A 20757-nucleotide genomic window follows, 5' to 3' on the forward strand; every position below is an offset into this window, starting at 1 on the left:
AACCAAGAGAGCTGAAAAGCAGGAAGTAGTGTTCAGACTGACATGTTATACATCAAATGACTCCAGCCTTTATTCATTACATTTTTGGCTAACTAACTATATTAGAAATATTTTTTATTTTGCACAGCCTATCCATTTACCCAGTTTTTATTTTTACACTTAACAATTCCTTTAAGCACAATTAAATAAGAGTACTATAATAAAAATAGGCTCAGGATTTAATTCCCCCCCCCATTTTTTTTTATAATAGCTGGTTGTTTAATAAACACAGAGTTCAGTCACTTCAATTGTATTTTATTACAATTAGAAATATAACAAAGTACACACATTCTTATGGATGGTTAGCAACATGCAAAAGTTGAGCATAAGAAAAATAAAATATAGCAATTAATAAAGGATTTGCTGATTTCTGTAAATGTGTTATCACCTATTGAACAAACGTAACATTTAAAAGGCTCTTAAAAACAAAGGCACTGCGCATTTAATAAATATCATCAATAAATTGATAAAACTTTATAAAAATAACCCCATTGGGATATTGTAAACAATAGATACACATTTTGCTATAATCTTGTGTTTTCTTTTATTTAAAACACTTTCAAATTATTTGGCAACAAAATTAAATGATGCAGAAACCAATGTTATTCCAAATATGTACAAAGGCACAACTTATATTTTTGTATATTTGGGAACTAATTGCTACCAAATGAACTAGACATTGTTTTTCTGTTAAAAAAGTTTGCATATTTAAAAAATCAGCAACATTTAAGTAACAAATATGTGCGTTGGTAATGTTCTGTATTAACATTGCAATGCTAATAGTGATATGTGGGCCAGCCAATAAACCGGGCTGGTTCGGGACAACCATGCTGCCCCATTTTACACTGCCGATTTCTGGCACACCACTGCCTGTCCCGCCCCTTTTGTGACATCATGGGCGGGTTGGCGCAGGTCTATAAAAGGAAGACGGGTGCAGGTGTGAATCGGGGGGCATGCGAGTCTGGGCTGGGTGCGGGTCGAGTTTTTCTAGACCAGCACATCACTAAATACTATATAGACATTTCACAGAAAAAAAGATTTTTCTTTAAAAGTATAGTGCTACCTACACAGCAAATTGTTTTGCAAATTTCGTCTTATTGTAAAAGTTGAATGGTGCACTGTATACATAAAAACTATAAAATACTTCTAAATCTAATGTATTTTTCATGTAAAGCTTAGAAATGTGGAAAAAAAGCTTTGATGGCTGTGGAAGCATATTCACTGCAAACAGGCTCCGCTCAACAAGGAATAGGGTTGCCACCTTTTTGCCTGACTAACTCAGGGAGAGGCGGGCTGTGATGTAGCAGGAGGCGGGGCCATGATGTAGCAGGGAGGGGATGTGACATCGGGGGTGGGTCTATTACATCATGATCATGGATTGGTCAATTGCCATGCCAATCACAGGAATTATACCTAGTTTTCCTAATTTGAGCAGGCCGTTTTGACCCGGACAGCCCTTCAAAATACCGGGCTGTCCTGCTCAAAAATGGACAGATGGCAACCCTAACAAGGAACTAGGGTATTGTAATGAATATGTATGTTTATGTACATATGTAAACACATTCAGTTATAAGTGCATTAACCATTTAGGGTAATTTTAAATATCACCAGTATTCTTAACCAAAAAGTAAAGCAAATACTAGTGATGCTCACTTTGGGTAGTGCCATATTTGGACATTGGCCAATCGAATAATTTATGTCCCTTGGAATTCAGATGAAGAGCGCAAAGAAGATTTCAGCCCAGGATGCCTCTTATTGAAATGTTTGCCTTTTCCCCATAAATGTGATGATTGCTGAACTTATTTTTAGTGTCATTTGATAAGACTTCCTGCTCGCACAGAGACATCCCATTGACCCAGCCACTGGTCATTGTCTATACCAGTTCACATCAAAGCAGGTGCGATTTGTCAGGTTTCGACTCGAATATCCATTTGCATTTGAAGTAGAGTATCGAAAGTGACTAGATCATTTGAGCCTTTTTCTTCAACTGCTATCTCCTTCCTCCCCCACAGTGTTTCCGCTCATGCTAACATAATTTAGGATCGTCACCGTGACACAACACACACATTCCTCACAAAATAATATCATATATACAGTTTGTTTGTGATGGGTGGCACTCTTCTGTTTGCCTAGTATCAATTGAGGAAAGGAGATCTTTTCACTGCTGAATCATAGCCAATACACAATTCCTTTGATTTGTGAGTAATGCACATACAGTGGTAGGTCATTCAATGTCAAAAGGCATAAAAAAGATGAGCAAAATCTTCACAGGCTGCTGCTTGCTGTTGCCTTTAATTATATTAATTAAACTTTGAAATATTCGTGCAAAGAGAGTTGCTGAATTGTGACGACGAAGAACCTTTGGAGATTTGGGGAGGGGGGATTGAATCCTCTGCAATGTCAGCTTTTTGGATTTGGGTTTCTAAAATATATAATAAGTAATATGCCTCAAAGCTACATGTTATGTGTAAAGCAAGGTACTTATTCATCTAGACTTTGTAGGCAGGGGGAAATTAACCTGCAGACAATGTGTCATGGTCTTGACATTGCAGTCCCTCAAACTTACCTCAGCTTACCTCTCGATAAAGTTTGCTTGCAGAATATTGTTCTGATAATTTCCTTCTTAAATGCATAATAAATAAAAATGTCTTCTAAAATAGAAAAAGGCAAAATCTTACTGCCTACTAATACCTTCAGAAACCAATGCGTGTGCACTTTTCAGTTCTACAATAGCAAAATTTGAGCCAGAAGTTTACCTGTAAGGCACAGGGTGATGAGATATTTTGGAAAGGGCTTGTTATATGACATTGCCTTAAGGTGGTGAACTTTTGTATTTGCTTGTCCTGGTGGAAACTATCTACTCTACTTTTGGCCTGAAGTGTCTATTTTAATGGCTCAGCATGCCAGCAGCCTATTTTCTCTAAATAAGGACATTTTATGGCAAAAAAATGTCCACTGGCCATTATTAGTTTGGTTTTGGTTTGGTTGTCTTCTGCCTGGTTTTCCCCTGTCACTTATGAGTATATTGCATCTTTTGATTTATATCAAGCTGCAATATAATGCTTACAAACTATAAATTGGCAAAAAAAAGTTAAATATAACAAAGGTTAGCTGTGCAAAACCATATTTAAATTTAAGCAGTAGGCTAGTGTTTCAGAGGAAGGCAAGAAATCTTCAGTGATATTCAGAGGCATTCCTTTGATTGTTGATTGTCAACAAACTACGCAGCGGGGTATTTTCTGCTTCAATTAGATGGGGCTCTTGAGAAATTAATACAACGACCCTGAAAAAAAACAATAAAGCATATTGGTTAGACAGGTTTGAGATCCAACAATGTTTTCAATATTTACTGCCATTTCATTGATATTCTTGGTTCCCCTTTAAGTTAACTTTTAGTATGTTATAGTATGTTATAGAATGGCTAATTTTAACTGGCCTTGAAACTTGAACTATTTGCCACCTTCTAGCTCTTTTCAGCTTCAAAATGGGGGTCACTAATACCCTAAAAAATAACTGCTCTGTAAGGCTACAGATGTATTATTTTTTTCCTACTTTTTATTGCACATCTTTCTATTCAGGTTTTCTCATATTCATATTCCAGTCTCTTATTCAAATCAATGTATTGCTGCTAGGGGATATTTAGACCCTAGCAACCAGATTGCTGAAACAGCTATTTCATTTGAGAGCGGCTGAATAAAAAGTTATTTATCTCAAAAACCAAAAAATAAATAGTAAAATAATTCTAAAAGTTAATTTAAAGGTGAACAGCCCCAACAATTTAACAGGGTGAAGAAAACATTGTTGTGTAATTGCTCTCTCTCTCTCTCTCTCTCTCTCTCTCTCTCTCTCTCTCTCTCTCTCTCTCTCTCTCTCTCTCTCTCTCTCTCTGTCTCTCCTACTATGTAGTTCACCTGTGAAATACAGAATGGATAATATCTAAACCTGATCATGACTTAAAAAAAGGGAAGGATGGGTTAGTCACTTGGTTCTAAGTTGTTTCAGTGGTATCCCAGCAGAAAATCATAAGAAATCATCTAGTTAATGCAAAGCATTATAGGTTTAACTGTTTTCAAATTAAATATTCTTGAAAAATACAAGTCTATTTCTCTCTCTTTCTCTGTCTATCTTTCTTACATAGGGCAAGCAATGTAGCCTGAACACCCTTTAAATAATTGTTATTATTACTGTTTACATTTTAATCTCCAACCTAGACATGGGTCTTGGTAAATAATAAGTAAGTTTGAATACACTCAAGATAAAAGTGGATTGCTTTTGTATAGTAGGCACATGAAAACTAAGATATACAGTAAATACTGTATAACAGAGTAAAAAAGTATTCAGTTCATTCAAGATACTACTTGCAAATAGATATTTAGAACTGCATGATAATCCTTTTTATGGTTCTGTTTTTAAGGGGGTCTCTCTTTAATGATATCTGATACCAAAATAATTGTATTCTGACATTAGAAGAGGAAATATTTCAATAATTTACTTTTAAGGAATATTAAACTGTAGAACTACACTAGCAGAACGATCTTGCTATGCCACAATACTGCACAAAACAACCCTCTAGATGCCACTGTGTTCCAGCTGTCAGCTTCATCAGCTGAAGTCTTCACAGTAAAATCTGATAGATGGATCCATCACAGTCATAATGAATTCACAGTTAATGACATTGACCACTGGGTCCTCTAAAGAATCTACATGCCAGGATACATTTGATTTCCATAGTCCTCTCAGTGACAGAAGACAATGCAACTCTGGCTAATGGCTGCATCAAATTTTCTAGTAATAAAATAGCATAATGCATAGCAAGTTTTATTTTGTTTGTGTTTTGGAATAAAATGTGCATTTTCAATGCAAAGTAATTGGTTAAGATCCAGTAACAATGTAATACTATTATTTCACTAAAATAATAAAAATAAACCCAAGAGAAAACATGTCGGACTGGCTTACTGGTGTACCAGGATATTATTCCCAGTGGTCCCTAGTCTGGGTGGTGGTTTGGGCCCCAATTCTGAACCACTGAGAAATAATTCACTACTATTTTTACAAGTTCTGCTTGTGTTTTTATGTATTCCCAGCACTGTGAAAGACAGTAAATGCCCCAACTAAACTTTTTTCCCATGATTCAAAATGTTCCCATTTTTTTATTAAAACAAAGTTTACCTCAGTCCCATCAACAAATGTACCTAGCTTATCAAAAAATAAGATGGAAAAAGTCAGAATGAAAAAACGTTGTGACAAAATTGTGCGTCAATTCAAATTGTGTGACTTTGATTTGACACTATTTATCGAAGGTCGAATTTCGAATTGATGTAAATTTTTGTTTTACTCTAATAAATTCAAATATACTCACAAATTGAATGGTAGGTTACTTCTGAAAAAAATGTGAACATCTAAAATTCAATTACTGTATATGGGAACAACTCGAAAATTTGTTTTGTATTCGTATCGAATACGAATAAAATACGAATTGAATTTTCCTCCGAAAAAAAACCTCAGATGTCAGTGGACCTCTGCCATTGACTTCTACAGGAATTTGGCAGGTTTTAGGTGGTAAATAGTCGAATTTCAACTTTTTCCAGTTTTGACCAATCTTATGGAATCTTATGACTTTATGACCAGCGTTAAAAGCCCAAAACTTTTGACAACCTAAAAGCAAAAAACATGGGGGGCGGAGCTACGATGTGATCCGTGATAGACGTGCAGTGCCAGAGCTCCCGTATTAATACATATCCTGACCCGATTCCTGCCTATATTTTCGAGCCGGACGGCATCCAGCAGAGAACCGACAACCCACAGCATTATATAATGCCTTCTAAGGGCACTGCGAAGTCCAAATCCGAGAACATCCCAAAGATGTTTGCTAGGCCGCATCGACAAGATGGCGGCGGCGGCGCTAGGGAGAAAGACGCTGACGAATTAAACAACAGCAGGCCTGTCTCCCCACAATCTGAATGCGCCGATGAGCACAACCCGGAACCTACGCTGCAAACGCTCATGCTAGCGATTACCGACTCCAGAGCCTCACTTGCGATGCAGATCTCTGACACGACTTCCACGATGACATCCAAAATGGAGGAGATCAAAGTGGATCTCTCGTTGTTGCGGCAGGATGTGCACAAGCTCCGGGAGCGCACTACTGAGGCCGAAAGACGCATTGGGGCGTTGGAGGATGATATGCCGCCAATTCAGAGACAAGTTCAGCAATTACAACGAGATCAGCGCTTGCTCATTGAGCATGTTGACGACCTAGAAAACAGACAACGTAGGTCGAATCTGCGCGTAATTGGCCTACCCGAAGGTAGTGAAAGCCCTCAGATGGAGGCCTTCATGGAGGATTGGCTTAAGACTAAGCTGGGGTCTGATACCTTTTCGGCACAATTTGCAGTGGAACGGGCCCACCGTGTACCAGCTCGCCGACCTCCTCCAGGGGCTCCCCCCTGTCCAGTGGTCATGAAGTTGCTGAACTTTAAGGACAGAGATGCGGCCTTGCGCGCAGCGAGGCTTAAAGGGGAAATCATCCACGAGAATGCCAGAGTCTCCCTGTATCCCGACTTTTCCTCAATGGTTCAGAGGAAACGCAGCTCATTCACAGAGGCGCGGCGCAGACTGCGTACACTAAAGATCTAATACGCTATGCTATTCCCTGCGAAGCTGCGCATCTCTACTGGAGACTCCACTCTGTTCTTTGATCACCCAGAGGATGTTATTCAGTGGATTGAATCGAAGCACCCCGCGGGGCGACGACAACATCCCCCAGATCAAGACGGCGACGTCGTCTAATTCAGAGGCCCAAATCTCTACTCTACGCAAGCAACAATAGGCATGCGGCTCACGAGATAAGTTATTTTTTGCTGCCTCTCCACACAAGATATTGGGGTGTTACTCTGGCACCTTGACTCCATACTCACCGGCAGGTAACACTCCTATACTATACTATTCTATTGGGATATTGGACTGTGGACTTTGCATTTTCAGTGACTGTCGGAGTTTGGATTGGTCCATTCCTATCTGCATGGGCTGTTAGCCCTACATAATGGGAACTGTACTGGCACCTACGTAAGCTATCTTTACCTCATTTATCGAAAAGTTTGGGGGTCATAGGCTTGCTAAGTTGCATAAGCGGGCAGGGGAGGGAAGGGACAAGTTGGGAAGTTATGAAGCTTGAACGGTTTCTATGCTATGTATATAGTTCTACTGGTATAAAGATGGTTGGCAGCCGTCCGAATTTACACATTCCAATCCTGCGTAGCTCCACCTCGGGTGTAACATAATGGCTTCCATCAAAATTTGCTCCTGGAATGTACGGGGCCTAAACTCAAAGTTTAAAAGGGCACAGTTATTCCAATACATTAAAACCCACTCACCGGCGCTCCTTTTATTACAGGAAACCCACTTAGTAGGTCAGAAAATCCTGGCTCTTAAAAAAGCGTGGGTAGCGCACCATTACCATGCGACCTTCTCTACTTATGCCCGGGGAGTGGCAATATTGGTCAGGAAACACATTATGTTTGAGCTAATTAAGATTCATCTGGATACTTACGGAAGGTATATTGTCCTCTACTGCAAACTGAACTCTACTCCCTTGCTCTTAGCGAATATATATCTTCCTCCTCCTATGTCAATGGACACGCTAGACAAAGTCTTTAATAAGATATTGGAATTTCCCCCTGCTCCTGTTTGTTTAATGGGTGACTTCAACTCCCCGCTGAATCCCGCACTTGATAGATTAATATCCCAAACAACAGCACTAACACCACTAGCACACTGGGCTGACACGATGGGTCTGAGGGACATATGGAGGTGGAAAAACCCAGCAACCAGACAGTATTCCTGTCATTCCGCTACCCATAATACGCTTTCCCGAATAGACCTGGCACTGGCATCCCCCGAATTTCTGCTACTAGTTTCGGGAGTTCAATACCTCCCTAGGGCCTTTTCTGACCACTCCCCTCTAATGATATCACTCCAGGTGGGCGATGTGTCATCTGATAAAATGTGGAGGCTTAGTCCATTGTGGTTGCAAAACAAAGAGGTACAGGAGACAGTTACCCGGGAATATGAGGAATACTGGGACATCAATAAGGATACAGTCTCCCCTAATATATCTTGGGACGCATCCAAGGCGGTTGCTCGGGATTCCCTCTCCAGGGCCATAAAGGGTGCGAGAAATCATACTAAACAACTGGTAGATGACGCCACAGAGGTGGTACGACAGGCCGAAGCAGCATATGCTGTAGACCCCTCAGACGCTAATCACAATCTAATGTGTCAGGCGCAGCAGGCCCTAGAATTAGCTATTACCTCCCTCACAAAAAAGAAGGAGCTGTACACGACACAAAGACTATTTGATAAAGGGGAAAAGGGCGGAGCAACTCTGGCATACCTATCAAAAAGCGTTACACCCAGCACATTAATTCCAAGAATAATAACAAACAACGGCACTATTACCTCATCCCCAAAGGTAATTACCGAGACTTTTAGGGACTTTTATGCCGATTTATATACATCAAAACTTACCTGCTCACAAATTGATATTGCTAACTATCTTGGGAGAATCAATTGTCCTCAATTAGATGAACAACAGAGAGCATACTTAGATAACCCTATTACTCCGCTTGAAGTTGCAGTGGCACTCCACTCCCTCCCTAGTAACAAGACACCAGGCCCTGATGGTCTACCGGCTGAGTGGTACAAGCGGGTGGCTAAAGAGTTGATTCCACAATTTGTACACATGGTGGGGGCTGCATCTGAGGTAAAGCAGTTACCACCGTCTTTGTACTCTGCATTGATCGTGCTAATCCATAAACCCGGCAAAAATCCTGATCTGTGCGACTCGTATCGCCCAATTTCGTTGATAAATACAGATGCCAAATTGTTGGCCAAAATTTTGGCTTCCAGACTAATAAAAGTCATAACATCAATAATTCACCCGGATCAGTCAGGATTTATGCCTAGCAAGTCCACTACTGTTAACTTGCGGAGACTCTATACCAACTTGCAGGTCGTGCATGAGAATGCGGGTTCAAGGGTGGTGGTGTCTCTGGATTCAGCCAAGGCCTTTGACTCCATTGAGTGGCCATACTTATGGGAAACGTTAAGGGCTTTTGGCTTTGGCCCCAGATTCATCTCCTGGGTTCAATTACTTTATGCAGCGCCCATCGCTCAAGTTCGGGTCAATAACTCCCTGTCCTTACCTCTTCAATTACATAGAGGCACCAGGCAAGGGTGCCCACTCTCCCCTCTCCTGTTTGCAGTAGCAATAGAGCCTCTGGCCATAAGTATAAGGAATGCCCCTAATATAGTTGGACTTCGCTACAAGACATCCGAGGAACGCATAGCCCTCTATGCTGATGATATTCTGTTATTTTTGGCAGATCCGGGTCGTACACTTCAGTCGGCCTTAGATATAATACAGGACTTCGGTATATACTCTGGTCTGAAGATAAATTGGGGTAAATCACTCATAATGCCCATAGATAACATCCCCCCACATCAACAAACCCCGGTCCACCAACTAGTCTGGGCAGCCCAAATAAAGTACCTAGGTGTAACTGTGACATCAAAGGCTACCGATTTCCCTGAGCTTAATTTAGGTCCACTGGTGGCTCAGTTTACAGCGGCTTCTACTCAATGGCAGAACTTGCCTCTGACATTATGGGGGAAGATTAATATCTTTAAGATGGTTTTTCTCCCAAAATTTCTATACTTTTTCAGAAACACTCCGATCAAATTATCGAAGGAATTTTTTCGGAAAGTCAACACGGTGTTAATATCATTTATATGGGCAGGGAAACAGGCCAGAATTTCCTGGGAATCCCTCACGGCTCCACCTTCGTGTGGGGGTCTAGGTCTACCAAACCTTTGGCTGTATTATTTAGCGGCTCAACTATCACATATTCATGAATGGTTTAATCCTGATCCCGAAAACCCCAATATGCTATTACATGGCCTGCTCTTGGGCTCCTTGGAAGCTTTGGCACTTTGTCCCATGCGTAAATTGAAAGATCTACCCCAGCTTCCCCCAGTTCTATATGCCCCATATATGGCCTGGCAGCTGGCTCTCCGACTGTGCAAGGTGTCTCCAACTTTGTTCTCCCACCACACTCCACTGTGGGGGAATTCCAATCTCCCGCATCTCCGCTACCTCACTGATTTTCTGTACTGGTCCAATAGACGGATCAAAAAACTCGGAGACATCCTGAAAGATGGGGTCTTTGTCACTCTCCCCCAATTGCAAGAGATATGTCCTGACACAGTAATCAACCCCTTCAGATACTTGCAATTAAAGCATGCCTTTAAAGCTCAGTTTGATGGGTATATACCCTCCTTTCACAAATTTGATGTTTCCAGTACATTACATGCGGAGAACCCGCGCAAATTGGTATCATGCCTTTACAGGAATTTAATGGAGGCGGGGAGTACTCCCTTCCAAGTAGCCCAGCGGAAATGGCAGAGAGTTCTACCTACGGTAACTGATGATGTGTGGGATGAGGCTACTGACAAAGCCTATAATTACCTTATCTCAACGAAAGACAGGCTGATTAGTTTTAAAATATTGCATTTCTATTACTATTCCCCTCTTAGGCTGAGTAGGATCTTCCCTGATAAGTCTTCGGCATGTCCCCGATGTGCTCAGGCTAATGCGGATTTTATCCATATGTTGTGGGAGTGCCCAAGAATACTCCGGTTCTGGAAAAGAGTGGTTTGTTTGCTTAGTGATACTTTAGCCCTTCCCCAGGTAGTCTCCCCTGAAGCCTGCCTTCTGGGGGCAATAGATGAGCTAGTTCCTAAAAGCGGTACTAGGATAATGTATAGATCCCTGTTATTTTATGCAAGGAAGGTAATTATCATGCACTGGATTCAACCTATGCCTCCCTCAATTAACCAATGGCTTAACATGGTGAATCATATGCTTCCGTTAATAAAGCTTACATATGAAGCCCGTGGTCACCCTGAGAAGTTTGACAAAGTATGGGGTCAATGGATAGACATATACCCTATGGTTTCCGGAACTGTGTGAGCGTTGTAAATTAAAAGGAATGTGGTAACTTATGATGTATAGTGTCACGTGTGATATTGTGTCGCTGTGCAACCTTTCTACTTTTCTGTTACTTGTCATTTGATGTACTGCCAACTGTTCTTAATAAATAAAAACTTTAAAAAAAAAAAAGCAAAAAACATGTTCCAATTGTTAAAAGGACCATCTGCCATTGACTTTTAGATGATTTCGACATGTTTGAGATGGAGTATTTTTGGATTCAAATTTTTAGCAGCTTTGGAGCATAATAAATCTCCAAAATTATGAGGTTTTTTTCCCTCTAGAAATTCAAGATTTCCCCATTAAAAACTTGACCAGAATAATTTGAAGTTTAATAAATAGGCTGCTTGGACTCTATTTTGGGCCAAATATATTGGCACAGATAAGCAGGAACATCCAGGGAGACTGTAAATTATATGGGACTGTCAGTGTATTGGAGGGATGTAATTAAAGTCGGTAGTGGGAAGAAATACATTCTCAATGAGAAAAGTTTTGCCTTTGTGCAAACACATTTTTACTTTGCATGAATTTAATATAGCTTTTGAGAACCCAGAAACTGTGCAGCTATCACTTACGACAGTGGAGGAAGGTTTGCAAATATTATCATTTGCGCCAATGCATAGTGAATGTAATAAAGGTTCTTACTGAAAAAGTTATGTTTGCTCCAAAAGACACCATCAAGCACTTCATTAAAATTCGCAATGCAATAAAATATATTACATTAAATTCAATTGTATTAAATGTTATTAAATTTTATTTATTCTTATTTACTCAATTTGTTCTTTTTGTGACCTTTATTACATTCCCCCATAAGTGTCTTAGTAGAATTTGAAGTGTAAATGGCAGAGCAAGAACTAATAGTTGCCAAATCTTTCATTCTCTTTCAAACATAGGAATACCAGTGTTTTTCCAAGCAAGAAGAAAATGTAGGGATCTTTAATGCTTGGGAAAATTACAGACAAAGAAGCACTTTATTGATTTAGCTATTACACGTGTAGTGGCAAAGAATAGCGGGGTTATCAGTACCTTACCTCCGTTTCTTTAAAATTGCAAAACATACTGCCCCACAACATTTATAACCAACTCTGTGTATGACATAGCTATGCATGAGACACAATTTGCCGTGTAATTTGCTTCTAGTACCATTCTAAGTGCAAACAGATTATACCCCATCTAGCACAGCAATTGCTCTTCTCCAAAGTCCGCCCATTTACTGACACAAAACATATATAACCAAATTTGTAGTATGACTTGCTTTGCATGGGGCACATTCTGCTATTTTGAAGCCATCCAACGTTGGGATGTTCATTCACAACATATTTCACAAGGTTTAGCTTGGCTAGAAAACTGTAATCACCTAATCCAATTTCATATTACCCTATACACGAATAACTATCAAGTTAAAGTTAATCCATGAGATAAGTTTTTGCTCATAAAATAAAGTCTGTCCCATTATCTGGTATATTTTTTAATTATCTGCTATATAGGACATTAAGGTGAAAGATTTGCTTGTCTGTGTCATTTATATCAATAATTTGGTTAAAACACTATCAGAATTATTAATTATCAGCGAATACTAAAACAGCATTCAAAGTTTATGCAGACATTTACATCATTCCCAGCAGAACAGTAAAACAGAAGAACATTGAATGATGACAGGCTAATAAGCTTGTTAAGTTATCAGTATGCAAATCCTTAATATTTCCCAGTAGTTTTGGAGTTGTAACAGCAACATAGAAAAGCATAAAAGTAAACTATTAACATTTGATACTGTCTAAAGTAGAACATTATGAAAGTGTAATACTTTACATAGTGCCCATAATAACTTTTCCAATGTAGACATTGACATTCTTAAAAATTTCAAGGTAAACTCAGCCTTTTTATGTGGTTGTTTATTAATTTAATGTTTTCTCTATGTCTGCAAATTGGTATATAAACTGCATTTACACAAAGAACAATCTGTAGCACCCTCCATTAGTTGGAAATGAAAAATAAAAAAGTGATGTGCAGGGTCAAATTGATATATAGATAACACAAAGAGAAAAGTTTGCACCACCCCACTATGACAATCACAGATTCCCACCATATAAAACGGTATTAAAACATAACTTTTTATAACAACAAATAATAATCTGTCCAGAAGTCACCAAGGTTAAAATATCATTAGGAGAGCAAGCTAAATCAACTCAGGGGTTACCAGCTTATTGACAGATTTTAGAGGAATAGAACTCGTAATAGGTGACTGATCACAGTAAGTAACTTCCTATACTTCTATTGTGGGCTGTTAGGTTGTGAGTGCGGTATTAAAGGATTGGCAGATGAATGCAATCCTATTGCTAGGTGACTAATGCTAAGGAGCTGGAGTGACACTAAGGCAGAAACAGGGATACTGCTACTCTGTCTTCTGTATTCAGGCAGCCTTGTTCTAAGCCAGTGCAGCTGATACGTGGCCAATGAGTCACCACAATGCGATACTATGTTGCATTCATGCTGCTCCTTGCCTGTATGTGTGAGCCAGCCCTCTATTATTTGTTACTATTAAAAGTTATGTTTTAATACCGTTTCATATGGTGGGAATCTGTGACTGTAATAGTGGGGTGGTGCAAACTTATGGGTCAAACTTTTCTCTTTCTCTTTATGTTATCTAGTATATAAACTGATTGCTAGGATGATATTTGAATCCAAACCCAGATATGATCAGACATTTGTTAACTGAAAACATCAATGGTTTCTTTAAGCCCCACATGGGGGTTGTGATAAGAATGAACCTTAAAAGTCTGTATCTAGTACCATACAAATGTACATAAATTAGAAGGCAGCACTTCTACAAAAGGAGATAGTAAAATGAATCATCTAGAGAAGGGCTGCCCCAGTGGTGGTTCATAAGTGATTTAAGGAATTTTTATGCTCATGGGCATAATGCTTATGTATAACATCATAAATGTAATAGCTGCATTGTTAATTATCAAACAATTGAGATAAATTGCTTAGTTCTCAAAAACTCAAGAAATGATTATTTACAAAATATTAGGAAAACATGGCTGGCCTGCCTACTTACAAACAAGATTTTTTTATACATGCACCATTCTGGTAATGTGCTATTCATTTATATTAATAATCACAAGCAATTCATGAAAGAGATAATACCACAGTTCATTGAAAAAGATAATAAATACTGTAAGATGGGAAAAATTGGATGGCCCAACTGCTGAGGATGGCATTTTTTTTATGCTAAAGTCATCTTTTCTTTTTCTTTCCCACAGTAGTCCATAGTTAAATATTTATGTTGTCAGTAAGCTTAACGTGGCATTTAACACATCACATATTAAGGAGCTGGGTGTATTTAGAGCTGAACTCTGATTTTTATGGCTCTATATGGTTAAACGCTGGAAAACGCTGGCAGTTAGACAGTACATCCATCTTGAATATTCCTTTTGCATAATTGTGGCAACGCCTTTACTCAATATACAAATTATTGTCTACTGTTGGAAGGTGGCAGTTATGAGTGAAGATGTTTAATTCATGTTGATAACTTGCTATCTTCATATGTCCCTCCTTCTGAGTAAGGAAGAACAGTAAAGGACAATCTTGTTAGCAATTGTTGCTTTGACACAGAAGTAGCTGTGATTGTTCCACTGATTAGCTGAAAAATACCCAAATTAATCCATGAACTAACCAATCGTTGTTCTGTGAAATATGGTGGAAATTGAATTGATTACATTATATTTCTGCATTCATTCACAAACCATCGAACTTTATTAGATAAATGATACAATTCTGTAGGTAGTATACTAGATATGAGCAGGGTATTTTACCTAGATACAGGTTACGTTTCATATTAACTAAAGGATAACCACTCCATTGTGCAACTGTGGTGCACTGACCCACATACTCTTACTCCTGGCAGATGCCACTCCTCCAAAGAATGAAGGATGCTCACAAGAAACAGTACAACTTGGAAATTGAATTGATTACATTATATTTCTGCATTCATTCACAAACCATCGAACTTTATTAGATAAATGATACAATTCTGTAGGTAGTATACTAGATATGAGCAGGGTATTTTACCTAGATACAGGTTACGTTTCATATTAACTAAAGGATAACCACTCCATTGTGCAACTGTGGTGCACTGACCCACATACTCTTACTCCTGGCAGATGCCACTCCTCCAAAGAATGAAGGATGCTCACAAGAAACAGTACAACTTGAATTTGTGATGCGCATCTGCACAGGATTCTAGGAAATCAAGTGCACCAGGTTTTGAAATCATTGACTTCTGTGCTTCCTATAACAAGAAGTAAGATAAGATAAAATTATAAAAATATGATCATAAACAATTATAATTATTTTTCATAGAAATATCTGCATATTAGAAAAAGCTAATTGATTAAGGTGCAGACAACTAATCTAAGTTTTTTTTTACCATTTTTGCTCTATTTCATGTTTGCTATATAATTTTGCTTAAAATGTAAGTTTACCATCTATTTTTTTTCTTCCTATTTTTTTTAATGCACTTTCAGATATATGTCAGTCGTTTGGCCAGGGCTATTTTGCAGAAGGAGCAGCACGCACAGATGGTACTAATGCATAAATGTAATCTAGCAAAAGGATGCCAGTGCCAACCTAGAAAATGTTCCAAATAACTGCAGCGCACTTACAGGCATACAGCAATTGGCAAAGTTAAAGCTGAGATTTTTGCGACCGTTTTGCATTCCCAAGTCACCGATGGAAATTCTAAAACAAATGAGCATATTTTATTTATTTAGTTTTCCGCTTCATGTGTTACATAGACATGGCATTAAAACATGCTGCAGGTATGTGTAATCTGGTAACTGTATTAAAATTTTGAATTGAGGTATATGATGTGTTATCCAGGATGCTCTAGATCTGGTTTGCAGTATAAGGGGTTTATTAATAAAAAGGAGCAGCAAAGAAAAATGAAATCATTCAAAAAAATAAGAATTGTTAATTTAAATATCATCTAAATATCACTGGCATTGCAGTTTTTCAGAGATTTCTGGGTAACAAATTTCCAAAAAATACACACTATTTATTGCACCTCTTACTGTAGTTTACAAGAATAGCACAAGACACCAACTAATATTTATAAAGATATGAAAAGTAAATTGATTTGTGACCATATACAGTCCAAAGGTTTTGACATTTTATAAAGGGCATGGAACTTTGTGCCCTGTATAACCAATGTAAACCACCTAAAAAGTTGTGACAGAAAATATAATCTGCCATAATTTGTGTTTGGTTTACCAAATCAAGGTGGATTGGTGCTAGCAGTAAGTTTCAAGGCCTGTGTAACAGTTGAACACCTTTTTATCTTGCATGTAAATAGTAACATTTTTGTGGGACATTGTAATTTTAAAAAAATTAAGAATACTAATTTTGAAATTTATCATGTACTGAATTTAACTATTGACCATCTAAAACCTTCCGAATTGGTGTTTTAGCCTATGCGGGACCTCCAACAATCAATTTGGAGTCATTTGGTGGACTTTCTAAAAAAAAAATGTAAAATTTTTTTTTATGTTTAGCTTACGGGAGTTGATGGGCGTTTTTAGAAATTCAACCCTTTAGGGGCAGATTTATCAAGGGTCGAATTTCGAGTTTATGGGAGTTTCTAAAAACGCCCATCAACTCCCATAAACTCGAAATTCGGAAAACGCCCCTAAAAACGCCCATCAACTTCTATAAACTCAAAATTCTGAAAAAACAACCAATCAAAATGTATTTAAAAAATCAAATTTTTTATATTTGGGTGAATAGCTTTATTAGGGTTAGGTTAACTCTATAATACAATTTCACTTGTGTCTGAACACTAACACAACATGGAGCAGTGCATCTTTTATCTCTTCATTTCTGTCCAACTTGGCCTTGTTTAGTTCTGTTTAGTAAATGTTTGCCCTTCCTACCCATTAGTTCGGTGCTGAAAGATTGTTAAGTTACATTTTTGAGCTTGCCCTGAGCAAGTCTTCTGATTTGGCAGTTTCTAAAGAAATTGCATGTTATGCAAATTGGGACCAAGCAAAAAATAGCAGCTGATTATCTGAGGCGCATATTGAGATTGTAAATAACTCCAGATTTAACATTCTCAGTCACCAGTTTACAGCTTGTTGTATTCTCATCATTGCTGACATACAGTATGTCTACCTCTATCTGCATAATGCGGTAGAGCTGCCTATGTAATAACACAGTATGCATCTTGGCTTAGCTTCTTGTATCATTTTGTTGGCAGGACTAGAGATGGGCGATTTTTTCACCGTGTTTCACCGCAAAAATGACGCTCATATACTTGTATGGCGTTGTGCGTCAAAAAAAAGATGCATGTCAAAAAAATTTCACTGCGCGACATTTTTTTGACACCCATAGACTTTAATGGGCGTCGGCGACATTTTGCCTGTGGCAAATTTTTGTCTAAACTAAATGGGTCAAATTCACCCATCCTTAGCCAGGACTTTTTGCTAGCATAAATTCGTCAGCGTGACCATTTCATAGTGATCTTTCACTGGCGTTCAATTCTGCTGAGCGAAACTTTGTAAGTACTCTTACACGTAGGTCAATTTGAATAGGGGGTACATGTAGGTGGTATGGACTCCCGTTTTGCTTCGCCAAAAAATCTGTGAACTTCCTGCAAAATTACTGAAACGGCCAAAAATTCACGAAACAGAAAGATCACGAAGAATTAGTGAAATTCTGCAGTTTTCACGATAATTTCGTGAAATTCGGACATTTTCACGCAAAATCGAGCAATTCGAACCTTTTCACAAAAAAACGAGATTTTGAAAGTTTTCATGTAAAAATCGTGAAAATCGGAAATTGCCGCAGGCGAATTTTCACTGATGAATTTTCGCGAGAGATTTGCGAATGTATTGCAAATTCATGCCTGGCGAATCTATTCACTCATCACTAGTATGGATGTCTTTATTAGAGATGTTGGTGCAAAAGCTTGAAGTGGCCACTTTTATTACTTTTTGTTAATAGTTAGGACATTTAAAGGCAATCCTGCTTTAAAAAATGAAAAAACACAAGCGTTTTTTACAATTTTTATGACTTTCCGGCATACAGGATATGATGTTACTGACATCATATTGAGGAGGATGTAGCTTGACAATTCACAATTCCAGTCATGTAAATTGAAAGATTAACACCTGCCTCAATGAAAAGCATGGTACCATTGTGACTGGATCATACTTTCACACATCTGTAAGTTTCATCCAACATCATAAATTTTGATAAATGATTGGATTTTGATAAATAACCACCTAAATGTCCAGTTGCCTTTGACTTAATTCTACTAGATACTGTATATCATGGCCAAATAAACTTGCAGATTACAGAAACCATCTACATTTTAACCTACAGTGCCGATATCAGGGAATCACACCCTGCAGCCTATGACTGGGGTTTATCCAGGGGTGCTTCGCCAATGAGGCGAGTTGAGGCTGCCGCCTCAGGCGGCAGCGCCCCACTAGGTGCCAGGGGCAGCACTAGATATTAGTGCGGACACCCATTTGGAGCAGATTTTAAAGAGTGGTTCCAATGCTGGTTATGTGGGTCCCAGCAATATGATAAAAGGAACATTTTTAATAAGAAAAGAGAAGATTAGTTCTCTATTTTTGGGGGGGGGGCAAACTTTAGAAATTCCAAGATAAAAAAGTTATAGGAATGCATATATTTGAATATGGCAATGAAGGTTAAATTATATGATAGCATTTATTATTCATATTTCCATAACTGACCATATTGACCCATTTGTAATAAGATAGGGTAGATGTTGAGGTTTTGCTGAGTAGTAGGATTATGCAGGATTTTGAAAATATAAAATGAAAATATCATAGTCTAATAACCTTATTTCTATTAGAAGTCTACAGAAAAAGTCAAGATTCAGAAACTAGATAGGCTTAGTAAACATTATAACAGTAATTGCAATATGATGTCAGGGCTGTGTGTGTTTTTTATTTGAAAGTCTACCATTTGGACAAGGCAGTGTTCACGGGGCTTTACTCCAACTGTCCCAAAGGATGGTGCAAATGAAAGTTAAATGATGAAGCTAATGTAAAAGGAAATGTTTCCTGGTCATCAGTGAGCTGTTCAGAAAAAAAATAGCATCTTTCAGTGTCTTTTCCATGGAAGTAAGGTCATTGTTAAGTGGCACATGTTGCTTTTCATTCCACAATTGTTTGCTTAACCCTTTTACACGATGTTACAATGCTCATACTGTGGAACTGTAAAAAAGGAGTGGAAGTTGGGGATTGAGAAGTGCTACAAGTCACTGTCAGGAGAATTGTTTTACACTTGCAACTAGTGATGAGTGGATTTGTTTCGCCATGTATGGGTTTGGCACAAATTTTTGCATTTTAAGAAACCACGCACAAAATCACCAGACGTGTTACCCAACCAAAAAAAAAAACCACAACAACATGAGCACCAGGAACGCATCATTTTATCCTCCCCTCTCCTTCCACTTCATTCAATCGTTTTACAGCCCTTTCACTGCCTATATAAAGAGGTGCACAAGTGGCACCTCCTTTGTGGTTAGAGTAGAAGCTAAGATTTCAGTTTACTCTTTTCCCTCTTCTGCTTGCCTGCTCACCTGTGAGAACCAAGAGCCTTTGTTAGGGCTACGTTTGTTTGTCCATGTCTATCTGTGTGTATCCCTTGTGGGTGCACACTTCTGCTAAATTTACAGATTTTTTTTACTGATTTAATTTAGTGTTTTATTTTTATGTCTCTCTGTGAAGAGGGGTGAAGATCTGTCACAAACACTGGAGAAATTGATCTCTTTTTCTAAAATCTTAGTCCAAAGGATTAACAACATGTTGAAGGTGTGTCTGTATACAGGGTCGGACTGGGGGGCCCGGGGCCCACCGGGACTACTGTCCAGGGCCCCCTGACCCCCTGACCCCCCCACCCCCCTACTGTGATGCGCACTGCGCGCCTGCGTGACGGCGCGGCTCGACGCTCCTGCTTGAAAGGCGCCGCTCAGGGATCTGTATGAATGCCGCTGCGCGCATGCGCAGATGGAGCAGCGCGGCGCTTATAGAAATCTTTTTTTTTTCAAACAAACTTGTCGGGAGAGGGGTCTGGCCCGGCGGGGGCCCATTAAGGGTCGGGGCCCACCGGGTTTTTTCCCGGTTTCCCGCCGGGCCAGTCCGACACTGTCTGTATACACAATAGGAATCAGACAACTACGGATACCAAAAGATAAATTTGGAGCAGGCATTCAAATAAAGGCAGTCTTTCACCAGATAGTTAAAGCAAAGTAAAAAATATTTATTGTGTCTTCCACATTTCGTGTCATAAACACTTAATCATATGGATACCACCAGAGGATCCACCAAATCTGCATCTACTTAAATAGAACAATAGGCACAACCACCTGAGGGGACATAATCTTGTCATCTAGACACCAATACATCTCCACTCAACTGCATGAGAACAATAGTCACTTGCTTGGAGGCTGGGTGAATAGATATAACAGGAACCCCCAGGAGAGACTTGGTAGACAGTCTTCAGAAAGGAAAGAACTTCTGCATATCAGATCTACTGCTTCAGTTACCATATAATTTATTTTGAACTTTTATATTTGCTTGGGACTTTGGAGCTTACTTATTATTACTTGTCTTCCATAGACTAATTTTTTGCTGGCATTG

At 38.8% G+C, this 20757-nt stretch overlaps 1 protein-coding gene across 1 annotated transcript in view; it reads right to left on the reverse strand.

Moving 5' to 3' along the window:
• Positions 1 to 278: 278 nt before the first annotated feature.
• The window catches only part of antxr2.S (ANTXR cell adhesion molecule 2 S homeolog), a 113364-nt gene continuing 92885 nt past the window's right edge, over positions 279 to 20757 (reverse strand). The window contains exon 17 of the mRNA XM_018243549.2: positions 279 to 3322. Within this exon, the coding sequence (XP_018099038.1) occupies positions 3284 to 3322 (39 nt within the window). The 3' untranslated portion in view covers positions 279 to 3283. The remainder of the gene's footprint in view (positions 3323 to 20757) is intronic.

Source organism: Xenopus laevis, chromosome 1S, assembly GCF_017654675.1.
Source record: "Xenopus laevis strain J_2021 chromosome 1S, Xenopus_laevis_v10.1, whole genome shotgun sequence".
Taxonomy (NCBI): Eukaryota; Metazoa; Chordata; class Amphibia; order Anura; family Pipidae; genus Xenopus; species Xenopus laevis.